Source organism: Bos indicus x Bos taurus, chromosome 13 (genome assembly GCF_003369695.1).
Source record: "Bos indicus x Bos taurus breed Angus x Brahman F1 hybrid chromosome 13, Bos_hybrid_MaternalHap_v2.0, whole genome shotgun sequence".
Taxonomy (NCBI): Eukaryota; Metazoa; Chordata; class Mammalia; order Artiodactyla; family Bovidae; genus Bos; species Bos indicus x Bos taurus.
In genome coordinates this window covers 76,878,787-76,891,824 of record NC_040088.1, presented here as the reverse complement: position 1 = coordinate 76,891,824, position 13,038 = coordinate 76,878,787, and the positions used below count along the sequence as shown (strand labels likewise).

The 13,038-nt window shown below is 44.0% G+C and overlaps 1 protein-coding gene across 1 annotated transcript in view; it reads left to right on the top strand.

Moving 5' to 3' along the window:
• The window catches only part of SPTLC3 (serine palmitoyltransferase long chain base subunit 3), a 149,967-nt gene that overhangs the window by 92,306 nt on the left and 44,623 nt on the right, over window positions 1–13,038 (top strand). The window contains exons 7-8 of the mRNA XM_027560294.1: window positions 3,043–3,148; window positions 12,247–12,466. Coding sequence (XP_027416095.1) covers window positions 3,043–3,148; window positions 12,247–12,466 — 326 coding nt within the window. The remainder of the gene's footprint in view (window positions 1–3,042; window positions 3,149–12,246; window positions 12,467–13,038) is intronic.

Here is a 13,038-nt window from a genome sequence, read left to right as displayed (position 1 = left end):
GGAGCTGGTTTCTCCAAGCACAAGGGTTCCTTCAACACTTTAGGAGCCCAGCTGAAAGCAAAAAGTCAATAAAAGTGAAGGGCTGTTATCCCTGAAATTCTCAAAGAAAGCTGCGTTTTGTTTCCTTGGCTGCCCTCTAGTGATCAATGATGCAGAAACATACTGCATCTTAGGTCATGACTCAGATGTATCTGCCTGTCTTTATACAGAGTGAAGTAAGCCAGAAGGAAAAACATAAATACAGTATACTAACGCATATATATGGAATTTAGAAAGATGGTAACAATAACCCGGTGTACGAGACAGCAAAAGAGACACTGATGTATAGAACAGTCTTATGGACTCTGTGGGAGAGGGAGAGGGTGGGAAGATTTGGGAGAATGGCATTGAAACATGTAAAATATCATGTAAGAAACGAGTTGCCAGTCCAGGTTCGATGCACGATACTGGATGCTTGGGGCTAGTGCACTGGGACGACCCAGAGGGATGGTATGGGGAGGGAGGAGGGAGGAGGGTTCAGGATGGGGAACACATGTATACCTGTGGCGGATTCATTTTGATATTTGGCAAAACTAATACAATTATGTAAAGTTTAAAAATAAAATAAAATTAGAAAAAAAAAAAAACAAAAGCTAAAAAGACAGTTACTTAAAGAAATACTACGGCAAGCATGAGGAAACTGTCCTTACTGATAATTCATATTTATATCCCAAAGTGTCATTCCCTTTCCTGTTTCCTGGTCTACAATCCTTTCTGTGAAAAGATAAAGGATTCAACTATTACATATCAAATTAGCTCTGACACAGCATTGCTGCTACTGCTGCTGCTGCTGCTAAGTCACTTCAGTCGTGTCCGACTCTGTGCGACCCCATAGACGGAAGCCCACCAGGCTCCCCCGTCCCTGGGATTCTCCAGGAAAGAACACTGGAGTGGGTTGCCATTTCCTTCTCCAATGCATGAAAGTGAAGTGAAAGTGAAGTTGAACACTGAGCATTAGGACTAGGCTAAAAGGATGAATAAGATAAGGTCCCTGCCTTCCCTGGAGGATAGACGTGAACTCAAATAATGAGCAATGTGATGAGTGCTTAAAAATAGAATAGACGAGACTGTATCTGTTTTCTGGATAAGTTCATTTCTGTTGCTTTTTAGATTCCACACATAAGTGATGTCATATGGCATTTGTCTTTGTCTGACTTACTTCACTTAATATGCTAATCTCTACATCCATCCATGTTGCTGCAAATGGCATTATTACAGCTGAGTAGTATTCCATTGTGTATGTTTACCACATCGTCTTAAACAACAAAGTCCCACTGTAGCGCACAGGAGACTATGTTCAACAGCCTGATAGACCATAATGGAAAAGATTATAAAAAGGAATGCATATATGTATAACTGGAGAAGGCAATTTATATATATAAATCATTAAGGACACAAGGAAGAAAGAAAGCCTGCTGTATTGGCCAAAAGAGCTCTAGTGGAGTCTTGCGTGATGGGTGGATGTTCTCCAAACAGACAAGACAGGGAAAGTGTGTAAGACAGATGAGAGGCTGTGTGTTGAAGAATATTGAGAAATAATATCAGGAAGATAGCCAGGAGCTAGGTTAGGAAGGGCCTTTGGGAGGCTGCATTCATTTGCTGTTCCTGCAACAAACAGCCTCGAACCCTCAGTAGCACCCAGTAAATATCCCCTGATTTTTCACACGTGACTGAAGATGGGCTGGGCTAACTGTCCTACTTGGGCCCCTCCTGGGACCAGCTGGGCTAGCCCTGGGAGTGTTCTTTTCCTGTTACTGGCAGAAGCACAAGAGGAAAAGCAGAAACACGGAAGGTCTCTTCAGGCCATACTCAGAACTCGCCTGCTGTCTCTTCCCTGGATCCTATTAGCCAAACCAAGTCATTAGCTGAACCCAAGTCAGAAGCAGGAAAACATCCTCCACCTCTTTAGTGGGAGGGCTGTGAGCTTACATGTCAAAGGACTCGAATGTGCGGAGGGTAGGAATTAGGGCCAATAATAGCACCTGCCGCAAGTTCTACCTTGGAAATGCTGGGTTTGAGGTCATTACGCATTTTTCTAAACTGTGGTTGGAAAATGTAGCTCAAAATACAGATCTGCTGTATAGGAATGGAGTCTAGATAACAGTGGATATGTGTATACGTATGCTTGATTCATTTTGCTATACAGCAGAAACTAACACAGCATTGTAAATCAGCTATACTTCAGTTAAAAAGTTAATTTTAAAATGTTAAAATCAAAGTAGAGAATTTTCATTGGAAAAAAAAAAAAAAGGATTGGCTTTGGGTGATGGATCCAGGAGTCTCAAGACCCCACGCACCAGACTTGTGGACCCCCTCCCATGCCAACTAGTCCAGAACCTCTAGGGCTGAGACTGGGGGTGTGCACGTTAACCAGGTCCCCAGACGATGCTTCATATTGTCTGAAGTCTGAGCCCCCCTGGTAGATAAGTGACATGAAAATGACACTGCCTTAAAGTTTTGAAGCAAACCTGGGACCGCTTTACTCCAGAATGTGGCCTCCACGCTGCATCCATTCACCCACCCCCCAAAGCCTAGGCAGTGAGACCCCTGCCGGCCAAACACGCTGCCACTCAAGCAAACCCAGCTAAACTCTCCCAAGATGGTGCCTAAAGGATCGACTGGTGAGTGTTAGATGATGACATCTCTCCAGGCTAGCTTTAACCTGGCAACAAATCTTCAGCCTAAGAAATGCATTTCGTGCGTTTTTTCATTCTCTAAAAGGCGCCATGGAAGAGCTTGTGAAACCACTTATCAATACCTCCACTAGAGGCTTATTCTCCCTGCTTGGAAACCCAACTTCTCATCTTGTCAGAGTTAAATTTTACTAAGAAATAGACTGCTCTCTCCCCTCCAGTTGTTCTCTGATTCCAGCTTTGCTCTCTGAAAATTCAGGCCCAAGCCTGAGTGTAAAATATCTGACTCCTACTCCATAATTAAAAAAAAAAAAAGAAGGAAGAAAAGAAAAACCCTTTCATGACTCCAAATTTTTTGTATTATTTAAAGACGTGCAGAGCCTAGAGAAGCTCCTGAGAGATGCAGTCATCTACGGCCAGCCTCGAACCCGCAGAGCTTGGAGAAAGATTCTCATCCTAGTGGAGGGCATCTACAGGTAGGTGAACAACCAGAGACCTGTTCACACACTGAGGCGCACAGCAAGCTGACAAGTGGGGCAAGGCTGACCTCTCCTAGTGAAAGAGACAAACGAATGAGATAAAGGGGAGAGGAAGGGACCTGAGCCAAAGCCACCAATGTGAGCTGTCAGGGGTTGGCTCACCTGACCTGTCCATGACCATACGTATGGTGCAGCACCTCAGAGGCTGGTGTACTGGAGAAAGTGTCTTCAGAAATGTCCTGACTAACGGTGCTAGCTTGCATTGATTCCTCCCACTACCCTTGGCTGCCCCACAGTTTCAAAGACCTCTGGGGCTGGGTTACTCAACTTCAGAACACTCTTCGCCTTTACGACAAAGGCAAGAAAGTAGGTACCGCTGATGGGAGCTCAGCTGCGCCTAATTCAACAGTGCACCCAAAGTCTAGTTGCTCCTTGAACTTGGCCAATAGTTGGCATCAGAACACAAAAGGCCTGCACATTTTCCTCAAGGTAAGGCTAACCTGGAGCGCAATTCTTGATTCAGAGCTGGGAAGAGGAGATGGTTTTTGCATCTGAAGACATGTTCAGTCTTCTCTTAGCTTGTGGGCTGAGCAGACACAACATCCTCTAAGCCGGTCAGAACTGCACTTTCATACTGAGGGTTGCAATTGAATTTGCTTCATTCTCCAAATTGATGATTGTTACTAAAGTCGAAATTGCCCCAAACCCGGCTTCTGTCGGATGCCCTAATCCATGAGTCAACGAAGTTGCTCATTCCTGAATCAATGCTCAGTCCTAAAGTCAGAAGAATCAAGGGTGATACTTCCAATGATATAATTATGGAAAGATAAACAATATTTCAAGGAAGGGAGTGAGGGCTTAAATTCCCAACAAGAGGGAATGTGGTTGCGAAGGAAGTCTGCCATCAGGAGCAGCATTTCTTCCTGTTCCCAAGGGCACCACCCGAGCATACCTGTCAATTGTCAGTTGTCACAGCCACAACAGAGCACTGCTGGCCCCAGGTGGGCAGAGGCCAGGGATGATGCCAACCCCCTTACAGCACACGGGGTGGGCCCTGCAACATGCTCAACATGCCAACGGTAACGAGGGTGAGAAGCCCTGCTGTAGACTCATGTAACCAACCACAGGCCCGGAACTTGCAACTTTTAGGAAATAATCTCGATTTGACTCTCAGGCTGTCACAACCTCCAACTTGGGTCTTTCTCCCTGTGAGATCTGTGCCAGATGCCAGCCTGGGAGGAGAGCCCTTATCTAAACACCTGTCAGTCAGGCCTGGACTGGGGGGAGGGTGGATCAGCTGAGCCAGAGATGGGCATCTCCCTGAAGCAGAATAACAGAACCCAATTGCAAACAAACAGAACTCAGCTCCACTAAAAGGAAGTTGTGTGTTCTGAGTACTTTGATTATGGCTGAATTAAGCGGACCACCAGCATTTCACTGTCAAATAGTCCCATCAGTTACAGAAAGAAACCCCTTGGTAATGGCTGTGCTGGGGCTGGGTCCTACCTGATATCAGCAAAATCAGCAATCAACAAATGCACCGCTACTTCCCAGAGATGTATTATGGGTGTATACCTTGTTAACATCCACGTGAATCTTCCTTAGAATTTTCACTCTCAGATCTTTTCAATTTCTGTCTGTGGTTTGCCCCATGGGCAAAGTCCCCCTACCACAGACAGCTCACATAAATCAATTTTTTCAAAACTCCCAAAAAGAGTAGTTAGCCAAATCAGTCTAAAGGTAGTTATCAAGGTAGAAAAGTCTAGATACCAAATCCTAGAAGTCAATAAACTCCACAACAGCAGGTATAATAATAGTAGTAATAGCAATGGTACTACCACCATCCATAGATCATGAAAATATTAATATGTACATAGAGAAGACAGGGGAGTCAGGATTTGGAGGGAGGCCTGGACGTGGGCACAGATCCTGTGTTGCTGCCTATAGCAATGTGTCCTTCATAGAATTCCTTTGTAAAAATTAAATGAGATCATACATGCCAGTGCTTGGCAGAAGCCCAGCCCAGAGTAAACCCACAATCAAAGGTAGCAGTCTTCATCATTAAATTTATTTTCAGTTGAGGAAGACACAGTTCAGAAAACAGTAAGCCATCTGCATGGTGAAGCTATCTGACACCTGGAGAATGGGTGTCAGAGGACAAAGTACGCATTTATCAAGAGCCTAAGCATTGACGCATTAAACATTTCATGTGGGGGGCACCTCCAGTACTCTTGAGGGTATTGTGAGGATGGAGGCACTCAGGTTCCAAGATCTAGATAACTTGCCCCAGGGAAGGTAACTGAGATAAAGCAGAACTGGGATTCAAACCAGGTGGCTCTGCAGGGATAGAGACCCAATAACCAAAGAGTCTGCCCATGTGCCCGCATCCGATGAAGTGAACGTGGAAAATGCAGAGGCATCCATTTGACCTTCCTCATCAACCCATTTAGGGCTTAGTTTCTTTATCTGTAAAATAGCGAGATCGAAGTCTAGAGTTCCATGATCTGGGGTTCAGAAGTACAATAGTATTGTTTTGATGTTCTCATCTGCATTTTCCTTATTTTTAAAGTCGTTCTCTTCTAGTTTTGTGTTTCTGGGAAGCCCAGTAGTCCATTCATGGTGGTCGAGAAGTTTTAAAATCATTCAAATATACACTACAGTCAGGGAAAGTGAAAAGTGTTAGTCTCTCAGTCATGTCCAACTCTTTGCAACACCATGGACTGTAGCCTGCCAGGCTCGTCTGTCCCTGGAATTCTCCAGGCAAGAATACTGGAGTGGATATCCATTCCCTTCTCCAGGGGGTCTTCTGACCCAGGGATCTCATCTGGGTCTCCTACACTGTGGGCAGTTTCTTTACTGCCTGAGCCACCAAGGAAACATTAGAAATGGGAGATGGGTCCAAAATAACCTTGGATATAAACCAGTATAGCTGGAGCCTAAATTTTCTAAATAAAATTAATCAAGAAATACTATCTAGTCATATCCAAAACTACATATATAAACAAATGTTGGAATCTCAGCATGCCATTGTCTCTAAGAATATAAGCCATTCTCTTGACCCAAATAATGTAAGTTTAAGAACTGAGAACTTCAGTAGTAAAGTCTAACCTCTATCCCTATGGTATAAATGAATAAAGACAAAGGAAAAGAAAACAGTAGTTACCTGATTTTTAATTAATTTCAGCTCCTTTTTTTTTTTCTCCTCTCTTTCCACCTTTCTTCTCTTGGATTATACTCTGGGCCCACCAAGGAGATTTTTCCACCATGTAAGTTGGCAAACCAGTGGCTTAATTCCCAGTCATGCCAGTGGGTAATATGGTTTAAACACAGAGGAGAAGGTGGTGAGAGGGAGATTTAAAAAAGGAGTCTTGTCACTTAGCTAATACATTATGTAACAGAAAAGATATAAAGAGATTATTCATTGGCTTACTGGTTTAAGAATAATCCAAATCCCTGCAGAGAGATTTCAATTAACAAGTGAAATTATTTTTACCTACAGTTGTATTTTAGTTTTGTTTTGTTTTGTTTTTCCCCTCTATTGAAACCAAAAGAAAACATGACCTTCCACTCAAGAAGAAAATACTGTTCTTAGGTTTGTTTGTTTGTTTTTTCATCATTTTTGGCACAGTATTCTTTGACAGCAATTTTAATAACATAGATAGCCTTTTCAAGTACAAACCAAACTCAAAATACCACTATGGGGAAAGATTCAATTCAAATTTTGTCACATTGAGAAAATGAAAACTTATTGTGGATGAATATCACTCTTTATAAAAACTGAGTTTTCTCTAGAACTCTTGTGTGCCCTGCATTAACTCCTGGAATCAGCAGTATTGCTGAGTCATTAATCTTTGAGGAAGAAATATAAACCAGGTGGACAGACTCCTAACATCAGCTAGACCAGCGCCAGCAAAGATGACTAATTAGCTGCCTAGAGTGTCTGCAAAGTGTTCAGTGTGAACTCTGGATCCTGCCAAACTCGGTTCCAGAACAAAAAATGGCTGTTTGTGACATGTCAGGTTTTTAGTGTGTTTGTGTTACCAACTTACAACATTTTAAAAGGTAAGAAAAAGGTTCTAGAATTTTGAGGGCATCCATCCATGTACTGGGTATGACACCCATATGCCTCCTTCCTGAGTCAACACAGAGGGCTCCCAATTTCTCAAATGAGGCCCCAGTGCTACCATTTCCTCCTAAGCTCCTCCTGAGGACAAAAGCAACCCAATGGGTGCCCACTATGTGTCAGACACTTTACAAGTACTATTTCTAGTAATTCACATTGAGGCTTTGTGAGCAGTGTGCTATCATTGTGTTAATTTTACACCCAAGGAAACTGAGGCAGAGAGCAGCAACTAAGTTGCCCAAGTCCTGAATTAGTAAATGATGTGACTACCACCTCAGCTTATGGGGTCAGAGGGCTGGACTCACCGTCAATGGCAATAACTTTAACAAGCAATTACTCTAAGAAAATACTGGAATTAACTTGCAAACTTAAGTAAGAGAAGATGACTCTATGATCTTCGTGTTGTTAAAATCTGAAAGCATCCATTCAGAATGACCTTGTGAAAAGCACAAATAAGATGGACTTCATTAAAATTAAGAACTTCAGCTCTGCAAGAGAATATCTAGAGTGTTAGAAGGCAAGTCACAGACTGGGGGACATACTTGCAAAAGATCTGATAAAGCACTGCTATCTAAAAGATGCAAGGAGGAGAACGCTTAGAACTCAACAATAAGAAAACAAACAACTGAATTTAAAAAATGGGCCAAAGACCTTAACATACACCTTACCAAAGAAGCTGTGCAGATAAAAATAAGCACGGGAAAGGATGCTTCACATCGTATGCCATCAGAGAAAATGCAAATTAAAACAATGAGATACCACTACACCTATTAGAAGGCTGAAATCTGGAACACTGACAACAGTAAGTGCTGGTGAGAATATGCAGGAACCCAGAGCTCCCACTCACTGGTGGTGGGAATGCAAAGTGGTCCCGTCACTTTAGATGGCAGTTTTGTGGTTTCTTACCAACATACTCTTACCATAAAATCCAGCAATCTTGCTCCTTGGTATTTACCCAAAGGAGCTGAAAACTTTTGTTCTCTCAAAACCCTGCACACAGATGTTTGTAGCATCTTTATGTATAATCGCCAAAACTTGGAAGCAACCAAAGTGTCTTTCAATCAGCAAAACTGGTGGTGCATTCAGACAGTGGAATAGTAGCACTAAAAAGAAATGAGCTATAGTCATGAAAAGACACAGAGAAAATCTAAATGCATTTTACTAACTGAAAGAAGCCAATCTGAAAACATCACATAGTGTATGATTCCAGCTATATAATGTTCTGGAAAAGGCAGAACTATGAAAACACCTGAAAGATCCCTGGATGCCAGCAGTTGGGTGGAGAGATGGATAAACAGGTGAAGCACAGCGGATATTTTAGGGCAAAAAAAAAGTAGTATGTATTATAATGACAGGTACACGTCATTATGCATTTGTCCAAACCCATAGAGTGTATGATGATGAAACTCAGCCCCTGTGCACTGCTGCTAAATTGAATCTCAGAGACAGAGTTTTGGATGGAGTAGAAAGGAATAGCTCTATCGCTTTGCCAGGCAAAGTGGGACGCAAGGGGATAATGCCCTTAAAACTGTGGGTCCCAACCTGGGGGGATTTGGTGAGGAGTTTTACAGCAGTGGTTCCAAGGCAGGGTTCTGGGGGTCAGGGTGTGTGTGCAGGGCCTGTATTCTGGCCTCAGGTGGTCTCCTGATGAGGGCATCACTCTGTGACCTCGGGAATGAAGAATGTGTCATCAAGTATTTAACATCCTCCACCTGGGGGTTTTAATTCTGCAGAAGAGCTCAAAGACACTGTGTGTGTCGCTTGAGGCAGAACCAGAACCCGGCCCCAAGGCTGCTCTGTTGTCTCTTGACTGCTCTTCCCTGCACCCCGTCCCTTCCCTGATTAGCAGCTTATGGGCTCCCTGGTGGCTCAGATGGTAAAGAATCTGCCTGCAACACAGGAGATCTGGGTTTGCTCCCTGGGTCGGGAAGATCCCCTGGAGAAGGGCGTGGCAACCCACTCCAGTAGTCTGGCCTGGAGAATCCCATGGACACAGCAGCTTGGCAGGCTACAGTCCATGGGGTCACAAGTCAGACACGACCGAGTGGCTAACACTTTGGAACTCAGGAAAAGTTATGAAGGCTGAAGCCTATTCCCTAGAAACAAGAAACAGGGGACAGAAAGGCTTTTGTGCCCAGGAGCCCCACAAGGCCCTGCTCAGTTTCACGAACAATGCCAAGGGTGAACTCTAGTATAAACTGCGGGCTTTAGATGGTGACGTGCTGGTGGCGGTCAACTGGCTGAAAGAAATGCACCGCTTTGGTAGGTATTGTTGACAAGGGGGGAGCTTATGCCTGTGTGATGCAGACAGCATATGGGAAAACTCTATACCCTCTGCTCAGTTTTGCCGTGAACTCAAAACTGCTCTGAAAAATAAAATCCATTTAAAAAAAAAAAAAAAAGTGGGGCTTCCCTGGTGGCTCAGTGGTAAAGAATCTGCCTGCCGACGCAGGAGCCCTGGGCTCAATCCTTGATCCCAGAAGATCCGACACGCCACAGAGCAACTAAGCCCGTGCACCCCAACTACTGAGCCTGGGAGCCGCAACAACTGAGCCCAGGTGCCACAAGTACCGCCGCTGTCAAGGCCTGGAGCCCTCGCTGCACAACAGGAGCCACCTCCGTGAATCGCAACTAGAGAAAAGCCCGTGCGGCAATGAAGACCCAGCAGAGCCAAAGTTAAATAAATAATAGACGATTCTTTTATTTTTTTTTTGTTTTTTTTTCTATTTCTTTTTTTTTATTTTTTATTTTTAAACTTTACATAATTGTATTAGTTTTGCCAAATATCAAAATGACCCAGAGGGATGGTATGGGGAGGGAGGAGGGAGGAGGGTTCAGGATGGGGAACACATGTATAGATGATTCTTTTAAAAAGATCATCCACTCCCCATTGGTCTAGGTGACTACCCAACAGCTGGACTGTTTTGACTGAATGGACCTAACACTTAAGCTATTTTCTTAATACATTAAATTTAATAAATAAACTAAGAAGAAGAGACGGTCAAGTCTCTGTTTGCATCAGTTGACTAGTTCTTGAACTAAACTGATGGGTTCCTTGAATTGTTTGACAAGCTCCTTCATGGGGGTGAGAGTGTGAGTCTGTGTGTTTTCATAGAGCTTAGCTGACGGCGCAGTCAAAACTGTGTGGGAAACCACAGCTCACAAGATGTCCTGAGAACTGACTGAAGACAGAAGTTCTTTTAAATCCATTGGGTTCCAGAGGTGCCATGTATATACGAATGCTCATTTTACTTGCTTATTTGCCTCCTGTCTTTCCCTTTGCTGGAGAACTTAAAGTGATTTTGCAATTTAAAACCCCAAGGAAATTTACCAAATTGCAAACTGCTGTGAAAAATTAAGCACTTAGGGCTAAAACAAAAGTTAATCTATAGCAGTGGTTCTAAAGTGTTGTCTGCAGCCAGAAATCCTGGAATCTCTCGGAACCTTGATAGAAACCCAAGTTCTCAACCCACCCCAGACCCCCACTGGAAACTCTGGGTGGGGCCCAGAAACCTGCCTTGTAACAAACCATTCGAATGTAATAAAGCATTCAAAGGATTCTGATGCTCACACAAGTGAGAAGCATTGCCCTAAAGGAAGAGAGGGGACACCAGCAGACACCTCAAATAAGCCTTCAGGTTCAGTAAGGACTCAACAGGAGAGCCTAAGGCCTTTCTCCTGTGCTTTAATGAACACTGTGATCTCTTAAGAGACTTCCCTGGTAATGATGTCTTCAAGTTCTTCTGTGTGTTTTTTATTTGTTTGTTTGTTGTTCCTTATATTAGGCAGAAGTGCCTTTCCCTGTAACTTCGGTGCTGATCTTCTCTTTTAAAAATAATTTTTTTAATTTATTTATGGCTGCGCTAGGTCTTCACTGCTTTTCACGGGCTTTCTCTCATGGGCAAGCAGGGATTACTGCTTGTTGAGATGCACAGGCTTCATTGAGGTAGCGTCTCTTGTTGCAGAGCAGAGGCTTCAGGAATTGCAGAACAGGCTCAGCAGTTGTGGCACAGGGGTGTCGTTGCTCTGGAGCACGTGAAATCTTCCCAGACCTGGGATCGAACCTGTGTTTGCTGCATTAGCAGCTGGGATTCTTATCCACCATGCTGTCGGGGAAGTCCCTTTTGTGTGTTTTTACTTCCTTCCTTTAATATTCAGCAAGTCAAGCACTGAGTTTAGGTCAGACGTGCTGCTAAGTCACTTCAGTCGTGTCCGACTCTTTGCGACTCTATGAACTGTAGCTCACCAGGCTTCTCTGATCATGGGATTCTCCAGGCAAGAATGCTGGAGGGGGTTCTGGCCAGGGATCTAATGCATGTCTCTTGAAAGTGTCAGTCGCTCAGTAGTGTCCGACTCTGCAACCCCATGGACTGTAGCCCATCAGTCTCCTCTGTCCATGGGATTCTGCAGGCAAGAATACTGGAGTGGGTTGCCATGCCCTTCTCCAGGGGATCTTCCCAACTCAAGGATCAAACCCACATTGCCGATAGATTCTTTACTGTCTGAGCCACAGGAAAGCTTTAATCCGTGTCTCTTAATGTCTCCTATATTGGCAGGTGGGTTCTTTACCACAAGCATAGCCTGGGAAGCCTGGCCAGACAGACAGTAGCAGGCTGATATAGATGCATTGACATAGAGCAATGTAATTAAAATTATCAAAATACCTGGAATCCAGTCTGATCAGTCTAGTTATGCTAGTTGACTTTACAAATAAGCTAATTAATAGCACAGTGAGCTAAGTATTTACTTGGGAATTAGCTTTAACAACTCAAAGCACTTAAATCCATTGAATGTATATTAATTTCCCCCCAGTGAAACGAAACCAGAGCAGCCTTACAAGATTGAGAGCACGTCTCCACCAAATAAAATTTGCCCAGTTATCCCTGTTTGGTATCAGGGCAGAAAGGGAGAGTGACACAGAGCCTCCCTGGCGGGTGCTCACTGCTGACAAGCATTTGTTCTTTTGCCCTAGCATGGAAGGTTCCATCGTGCATCTGCCCGATATCGTGGCTCTGAAGAAGAAATACAAGGCTTATCTCTACATGGATGAAGCTCACAGTATTGGGTCCGTGGGCCCCACCGGCCGGGGTGTGGTGGAGTTCTTTGGACTAGACCCCAGAGATATTGATGTATATATGGGCACATTCACCAAAAGCTTTGGAGCCGCAGGAGGTTACATAGCTGGAAGGAAGGTAAGAGACAGATTCCTTGCATCTATTTAAAACCTGAATGCCCTGGGAATGCAGTCTTGGGGGTCCTCTGGTTTCCCTGAGGGCTTCAGTTCAGTTTAGCACACCTGACTGATTAAGGCGGCCTGGGCAGCATGGGTTCACAGGCATGGGAGGCCCAGAAGGTCAAGGAGCTCATTCTCTGATAGTGCAGAGGTTCTTGTGATGAATAATCCTGTGATCGTGAAACGACAACTCTGGCTGTGTACATAGGCAAAGACAGTGCAAAGGAGAGAAAGACTCAGAAGTCTCAGAAAGACTGTCAGTCTTGTAGCCCAAGGGTGACGAGGGGGTGTGTGGGTCATATTTCAAAAAGAGAATGCTGTTTACCAAGCCACAGAAGTGATGCTGCAGAACTGTAAGTAGTTTGGGAAAAACCTAAGGTGGCTGGTAGGAACAGCGGCAGAGGTCAGATGTTGAAGACACTGACCCTCTGCGACAAGATGTGGGTTTTCAGAGTTTTAACAAAACAGTGGCAAGATTGGAGATCTTTTTTATATATTTTATTGAAATATAGTTGCTTTGCCATGTTGTGT